Source organism: Olea europaea, unplaced genomic scaffold (genome assembly GCF_002742605.1).
Source record: "Olea europaea var. sylvestris unplaced genomic scaffold, O_europaea_v1 scaffold876, whole genome shotgun sequence".
Lineage (NCBI taxonomy): Eukaryota > Viridiplantae > Streptophyta > Magnoliopsida > Lamiales > Oleaceae > Olea > Olea europaea.
Window position 1 is genome coordinate 119903 of NW_019267219.1, and position 8593 is coordinate 128495.

At 35.8% G+C, this 8593-nt stretch overlaps 1 protein-coding gene across 1 annotated transcript; it reads left to right on the forward strand.

The window, feature by feature from the left end:
• The first annotated feature begins 809 nt into the window (after positions 1-809).
• LOC111392050 lies at positions 810-1435 on the forward strand. Its single transcript, XM_023017333.1, has 2 exons — positions 810-1102; positions 1240-1435. Exons 1-2 carry the CDS (start codon positions 810-812, stop codon positions 1433-1435), a joined length of 489 nt encoding a protein of 162 aa, XP_022873101.1.
• The last annotated feature ends 7158 nt before the right edge of the window (positions 1436-8593 follow it).

Consider the following 8593-nt stretch of genomic DNA (forward strand, 5'->3'; position numbering starts at 1 on the left):
ATAGTTTCAGTAAGAGTAGTAGGAGTGGTTTACTTTAATTTCAGTAGTGGTAGGTGTTTAATTCTTAGAGACTGTTGTTATGTTCATGGATGAAGCGAAATTTGATTTTTGCTTCCTATTTAAAAGGACAAGGTTATTCTGTAAATTCTGTGTATGATGCACTTTATATTTTAAAGAATAAAGTTATTCTTGTGCTAGATATTTGATGACTGGTCTTTATATTTTAAATAGTGCCACAAATGAAATAAATGTTACTTTAGCAAACCATAAACAAATGTCTTACAATACTAGTGATACATATCTATGGCATCTTAGACTTAGACACATTCACCTTAACAAGATATAAAGATTAGCTAGAAATGGTCAACTTAACACACTTAAGGTTGAACTATTGTCAGTTTGTGATTCTTGTATGGAAGGTAAAAGACCAAGAGATTCATTCTAGCAAAAGACATAGAGCCAAAGAAGTAATAGAACTAGTTTATTTTGATGCATGTAGACCTACGAATACACTTGCTAGAGGGAGTTATGCATATTTTATCATTTTTTTGATGATTATTCTAGATTCAGATATATCTACCTAATGGCTTGAAAGTCAGATTCTTTTGGAAAATTCAAAGAGTTTGGACTAAGGTTGAGAAACATTTGGATAAAAGATTAAGACACTTCGATCAAATCGAGGTGACGAATATCTTTCCAAAGAATTCAGGGACTAATTGACCAAAAATGGTATTATTTCTCAACTGATTACGCCTACTACACTCCAACATAATGGCGTTTCAGAAAGAAAAGATAGGACATTGTTAGATATGGTTAGGTCAATGATGAGTTTCACAATTCTAACTACCTCATTTTGGGGTTATGCACTGGAAATAGCACCATATGTTCTTAACTTAGTTATTTCTAAGTCGGTTCACAAGACTCCACTGGAAATGTGGATTGGGAGCAAGTCCAGCTTACGTCACATTCAAATTTGGGAATGTTCCGCTCATGTACTGAAAGGAAAGGCCGAAAAATTGGAGTCTAGATCAAAGATATGCTTGTTTGTGGGATACCCTAAAAGTACTAGGGGATATTATTGTTATAAGCCTCAGTTAGGAAGGTTTTTGTTAGTGCAAATGCATCCTTCCTAAAGGATAAATATATTAATGAACATAAATCTAAGAGCAAGATCTTGTTGGAAGAAATGAGTAGGAGCAATTTCATTCCATCTATTCTTGAAATACAATCTTGTGACAGACAATCCTTGGCATTAAAAATACCTAAACAATGTATTTTGAATGAGAGAGATGAGTCATTATCTAATCTCATAGATCAAGTAAACATTGAAGGTATTGAGAAGGTAATGGCACTACCTAATGGTGATACCAACATTGATACAAACGTTAAAATTTCAAATGATGCCAAAGTCCAGGATTCATCGCTCCTTATATAAAGTCAAAGGTCATTAGACCACCTTATAGGTACTTGTCAGTTGAAGAGTCTAATTAGGCGATCTCCACCATACAAGTTGATAATCTAACTATGCATAAGGAGGCTATGAATGATGTTGATGCATATTTATGGCAACAAGCTATAAATACTGAAATGGAATATTTACATTCCAATTAGGTTTGAAAGCTTGTAGATGCACCAAAAGGGAGCTCATTTGGTGCAGGTAGGTTTATAAGAAAAAGAGAGGAGCAGATGGAAAAGTGGAAACTTTTAAAGCAAGGCTAGTAGTTAAAGGTTTTACCTAGATAGAAGGCATCGATAATGAGGAGATCTTCTCGCCCATGGTTGTGCTTAAGTCTATCCAGATTTTTCTTATCTATTGCAGCTTATTTTGATTCTGATGTGTGGAAAATGGATGTTAATGTGGTACTTTGAATGGCCATCTTGAGGAATGTATCTATATGATACAATCAGATGGATTCATAGAATGTGGTCATAAAAGCAAAATCTGCAAGCTTTAGCGGCCCATTTATGGGTTAAAGTAAGCATCAAGATCTTGGTATAAAAGATTCGACGAAGTGATTAAGGCATATGGTTTTGATCAAAACTTAATGGAGTCCTTTGTTAATAAGAAGATACGAGACAAAATTATAATTTTTTTGTTATTTTATGTGGATTATATTCCACTCTTTGGAAATGATGTGGGAGCTTATCATCTAGAAAACGTGGTTGGCCTATTAGTTTCATATAAAAGACTTAAGAGAAGCTAGTTATGGTCTAGGTATTTAGATTTTAAGATATCGAAAGAACAAGCATACAGCTTCCAAGCATCATATATTGACAAAATAAGAATTTCCATACAAGATTTCAAGAAGGGTAATTTGCCTTCAGACATGGAATCCGACGCTCTAAGAACTTAAGTAGGATACCTTATGTATCGACAGTTGGTAGTCTCATATATGTTGTCGGAAATTCGACTAACGCAATCAAAAGAACAAATAAAATAAGCAGAAAAATAGAAAACAGTAAATGAAGTGAGGTATGCCAATAAAATAAGCAAATCTCTTTAAGACAGATTTCGCCCCCCCAATGAAGTGCAAACGGGATTATGGACGTCTGTCTCCCAAGATACAACGCTCTTTCCAAAGTCAATACTGCACAATGCCAACGTTGTCGGTCGAACCAATGAAAGATCGTACTCGAACGGAATAACCACAGAAATATAAGAGAATTTTTAGAGCAGAATATGGAGAGAGAAGAATTTAGAAATCAATTGAATTCGTAATTGATTTGGTGTGTCAAAAAACGAATCTGAGGGTCTCTATTTATAGAGATTAAAGTCTTTCATGGAACAGGTGCGTGACATTTCAGGAACTGGTGCACCACTTGGTCTGATTCGTCTTAGCCATTGGATCGCACTATTTTCATGATCTGGCGGCTCAGATTGAACTATGAAGTGGAGTGTCCATTCATCATGCCTATTCACCAATTTCTGAACAGTCACAGCCATGCGGATGCCACGCGTACATCTAACTACCACGCAGGACGAAGGGATGCGACCTACCACACGTGCGCCACCTAGAATGCCAAATCACCGAGCCTTTGCGCTGCCACGTCATCAAACCACGAGTCCATTTCTGAAAACTATAAGGCTCCCCAGCTCCTCGCAACGATGCGTACGTGCGAAGTGTCAAGTGCGCCTCTAAAGCGCCCAATGCGTACTTTGCGACGTGCATGTGCCGGGACCGGGTCCGGGTCCGGGGAGTGGTGCGAAGTACCACTCTAGTGGTGACTAGCCTTTGACTAGCTAAAGTTAGCCAAGTGGTAGGTAACTTATTAAATTATATATTATTCACACAATCCACTATATAAACAAGACTATTTTCTTGTAAACTTTCGATGTGGGACTCTTTTCCATATAAAAAATACTTAAAATGGGCTTATCAACATATGGGCCTATATTGGAGACTTTTCCAATTCGCCCAAATTAATTGCAATGGCCCACATCATTAAATATTACATTTAATATTTTAAACCCAAATCAAATTCAACTAATTCCAACAATCCCCCACATGGATGGAAGAAGTCGACTCAAATCAAGGAAGACGGAAGAAGAGTACTTTCTGAAAGATAACGCGTCAAGATAGGTAGCTTTCGCTTTGAACCTTCTTTAGTAAGAATCTATCGAACTCACTTGGCTAATCAGTGAACGCAACGTTTTGAACTATCAACCGTTATTGCAAGCTTAGACAATAGACCAAACACATTATCTCTCATATCAAACTTGGTTCTCTATTGTGTTCATTATTTCGGCCCTGAACTACTTAGGTTCTGCGAGTGCTTTAGAGAATTTGCCTAAGTAAATTCTCATAGAACCGGCCAAGTTCGCACTAACATAGGTGATGTACTATAAAGAGTACCCTACTGTAATTACTTGTACCATTTATAGTCATCATTAAAAGCAAAGCTTATCCTTAATGCACTTCATAGTCAGCACTTTTTGCATCATAGAAATGGGAAGGAGTTAAACTCCTAAGTGCTTCTTATCGAGTCATTCATAATTAGTTTTCCTATTGAACCTAGTCCATAGGATCTCTAGTTGCCAGGTTAGGTTTCCACTAAGATGACTCATTGGATTTTAGGCTTTAAACCCATTTCCCTCGATGCGTAGTCTATACGCTCTCTAGATAACCCTTTAGTAAACGGATTCGCTAGGTTTTTTTTTTACTTAACAAAATCAATTGATATTGTTCCGTTTGAGAGCAACTGCCGAACGATGTTATGTCTACGACGTATATGTCTTGACTTACCGTTATACACAAAATTTTCAGCTCTGGCTATTGTGGCCTGGTTATCACAATGAATAGAAATAGTCGGTACAGGCTTTGGCCATATAGGAATATCTTCTATGAAATGTCTTAACCATTCTGCTTCCTCTCCTACTTTGTCTAAAGCAATAAACTCAGATTTCATAGTAGATCGAGTTATACACGTTTGCTTAGAAGATTTCCATGATATAGCGCCACCACCGAGAGTAAATACATAGCCATTGGTAGACTTTGACTCATCTATATCCGATATCCAATTGGCATCACTATATCCTTCAATTACTGGAGGATATTTTCCATAATGTAATGAATACTCTCTGGTTCGTTTCAAGTATCCCAAAACTCTAAGTAATGCATCTCAATGTTGATTACTTAGATTACTTGTGTAACGACTCAGCTTACTTACCGAGTAAGCTATATCAGGTCTTGTACAATTCATCAGGTACATTAAACTACCAATAATTTGGGAATATTCTAACTACTGTTTCCCATTTCCACTATTCTTGTGAAGAACTATATGTGGAAGAAATGGGTTACTCGTCTCTTTAATATTATGAGTCTTAAACCTCTCAATTATTTTATCAACATAATGGGTTTGAGATAAGACTATTCCATTTGATGTTCTAGATATCTTTATTCCTAGAATCACGTCTGTTTTACCCATATCTTTCATGTCAAAGTTATCGGTAAGTATATTCTTTGTTCAATTGATGACTTCTATATTAGTCCCTAATATAAACATGTCATCAACATACAAACAGACGAGTACATATGCCTTTTCGAATTTTTTCAAATATACGCATTTGTCACATCCATTTACGACGAATCCATTCCTAATCATGACGCTGTCAAACTTTTTGTGACATTGTTTAGGAGCTTGCTTCAAACCGTATAAGGACTTAACTAGTTTGCAAACTTTGTTCTCTTGTCCTTTCACTATGAAACCTTCTGGATGTTCCATATATACTTCTTTGTTTAAATCACCATTCAGGAATACAGTCTTAATATCCATTTGATGTATTTATAAGTTGTACAAGGCTGCAATAGCAATTAAAATCCGAATAGAAGCAATTCTTGTTACTGGAGAATATGTGTCAAAGAAATCAATTCCTTCTTTCTGACGATATCCTTTTGCAACTAGTCGAGCCTTGTATTTGTCTATTGAACCATCAGATTTTAAATTTCTTTTAAAGATCCATTTGCATCCTATTGGTTTAGTTCCCTTAGGAAGATCAACCAATTGCCAAGTATTATTATTCATAATAGATTCAATTTCACTATTTATAGCTTCCTTCCAGAATACGGATTCTGGACTAGTCACGGCTTCTTTAAATGTTTAGGGCTCTTTCTCAATTACGAAAGAAATAAAGTCTGGACCAAAGGATTTAGCGACCTTAGCTCTTTTACTCCTTCTTGATTCAGGTTCTATATTGTTTTCAATAGCATTATCTCATGTTCTCTTTTGAGTATTCTCACGAGTATCTTAGTGAACACATCTTCAAAGAATTCAGCATCTCGAGATTCAAAAATTGTATTGACATGAATGTCACTTATATCAGATTTATGTACAAGAAATCTGTACGCACTACTATTTATTGTATATTCGATAAAAATGCAATCAATAGTTTTAGGACTTAACTTAATCCTTTTGGGAGATGGAATAGCCACTTTAGCTAGGCATCCCCACACTTTTAAGTATTTATAGGAAGGCATTCTACCTTTCCATAACTCATAAGGTATCGAACCAGTTTTCTTATTGGGAACTCTATTCAAAATAAAGTTAGCAGTTAGCACTACTTCCCCCCACAAGTTTTGTGGTAATCCAAAACTTATAAGCATAGCATTAACCATGTCTTTTAGAGTTCTATTTTTCCTCTCAGCAATCCCATTTTACTGCGGAGTATACGGGGCTGTTGTTTGGTGAATAATACCAAACTTAGCACATAATTCATCAAACATAGACAAATTATATTCACCACCTCTATCGGATCTTAATACCTTAATTGTTTTTCCAAATTGATTTTCAACTTCGTTTTTGTAAGTAACAAATGCATTCAATGCTTCGTCTTTGCTACTTAATAAATAAAGTTGGCAATATCTACTGTGATCATCTATAAACGTGATAAAATATTTTTTACCACCTCAAGTTTGAATAAATTTTAGATCACAAATATCGCTGTGTATTAAACACAACGGTTCACTACTCCTTTCAATTGTGTTAAAAGGTTTTTTAGCAAATTTTACTTCAACACAAATTTCACATTTATGTTTGTCTAAACCTACAAGTTTTCTTAAGGAAGCACGATTTACATGTCCTAATCTGCTACGCCATAAATTCGAATATTCAAGCAAGTAAATAGAAGCATTAGTTTTATTGATAACTTGTGGATACAAATATGTGGATTTTTTGTCCACTACAACAGCATTGGCCTTAAATAGACCATCAAGTAAATAACCCTTCCCAACATAATGCCCCCCTTAGTAAGTACAAATCTATCAGATTCAAACACCATTTTAAATCCTTTCTTACTAAGAATAGCTCCTGAAATCAAATTCTTTTTGATATCTGGGACATGTACAATTTTATTAAGCGTCAGTTCCTTCCCCGATGTGAATTTCAGAATAACCTTTTCCAATCCCTTCAATATTGGATGTTGTAGAATTTCCCATGTAAAGACACTTATTATGATTCAAGGTCTTATATTTAGCGAATAGACCTTTATCTGCACAGATGTGACGAGTGGCTCCTGTGTCCAACCACCAATCCTTGGCATTAGATACCAAATTAACTTCAGAAACAACAGCAGATAGGTTGATGTCTCCAACATCCGTAGAAATTTTATCCACTTCGGTTATATTGGCTTGGGGCGGTTTCTTTTTCTGTGTATCCTTCTTTTTGCTTCGACAGTCTTTAGCCCGATGTCTCGGCTTCCCGCAAGTATAACAGTTGCCTTTGAACCGTTTTGCATTGTTGACTTTTTCTTTGTCCATAGATGAGCCAGAACGCTTCCTTTTCTTGTTCTTAGACCTCGAATCTTCCACCATGTTAGCCTTTGCTTCCATGTTGCGGACATTATTCTTCTTTTTTGCAGCCCGGTTGTCTTCTTCAATGCGAAGTCGAACAATTAGATCCTCCATCGTCATCTCTTTGTGTTTATGCTTGAGATAGTTTTTGAAATCTTTCCATAGTGGAGGTAGTTTCTCGATCATAGCAGCAATTTGAAAAGATTCACTCAAAGTCATACCGTCAGCTTCAATATCGTGAAGTAGAACTTTTATCTTTTGAATCAGTCATCTTCAAATCTAGAAATTTATCGACAATGAATTTCTTCGTTCCGGCATCTTCGATTTTGTATTTTTTGTCAAGAGACTCCCACAGTTCTGTAGCCGTCTTGTAATTACAATACATACTATATAAAGTGTAATCTAATCCATTGAGAATGTAATTACGGCATAAGAAATCCGCATGTTTCCATGCTTCAATAGCTAACTGAGTATTTTTATCAGTAGCATTCTCCGATGTTTGTGTAGGACATTCTTCATGCAGAAATATTACTAAGTTCAATGTTGTCAAATAGAATAGCATCTTCCGTTGCCAACGTTTGAAATCCGTGTCATTGAACTTTTCCGATTTCTCATATTGTGAAGCCGGTGGCATGACAAATTGATTGGAACCAGAATTTAGCGCAATCACAGCATTGGTATTGCTCTCAACGGTACCAATCGCAGTGCTAGTATTATTATCTGATGTACTAGCCATTTTTGTAAGATCACAATTACAGAAAATAATCAATAATAAAAATGTAGAAGAAATGAGAAAATAAAATTTGTCTTAAGATTGTTGTCGGAAATTCGACTAACGCAATCAAAGGAACAAATAAAATAAGCAGAAAAATAGAAAACAGTAAATGAAGTGAGGTATGCCAATAAAATAAGCAAATCTCCTTAAGACAGATTTCGCCCCCCAATGAAGTGCAAACGGGATTATGGACGTCTGTCTCCCAAAATACAACGCTCCTTCCAAAGTTGATACTGCACAATACCAACCTTGTCGATCGAACCAATGAAAGATCGTACTCGAACGGAATAACCACAGAAATATAAGAGAATTTTTAGAGCAGAATATGGAGAGAGAAGAATTTAGAAATCAATTGAATTCTTAATTGATTTGGTGTGTCAAAAAACGAATTTGGGGTCTCTATTTATAGAGATTGAAGTGTTTCATGGAACAGGTGCGTGACATTTCAGGAACTGGTGCACCACTTGGTCTGATTCGTCTTAGCCATTGGATTGCACTATTTTCATGATCTGGCGGCTCAGATTGAACTATG

Bases quoted from the DNA above. Each gene is read 5' to 3' on its own strand.
- LOC111392050 (XM_023017333.1), top strand. From the start codon at position 810: ATGGTTAGGTCAATGATGAGTTTCACAATTCTAACTACCTCATTTTGG. The intron at 1,103-1,239 runs GTTTTTGTTAGT...ATCTTGTGACAG, and splicing joins TATAAGCCTCAGTTAGGAAG to ACAATCCTTGGCATTAAAAA.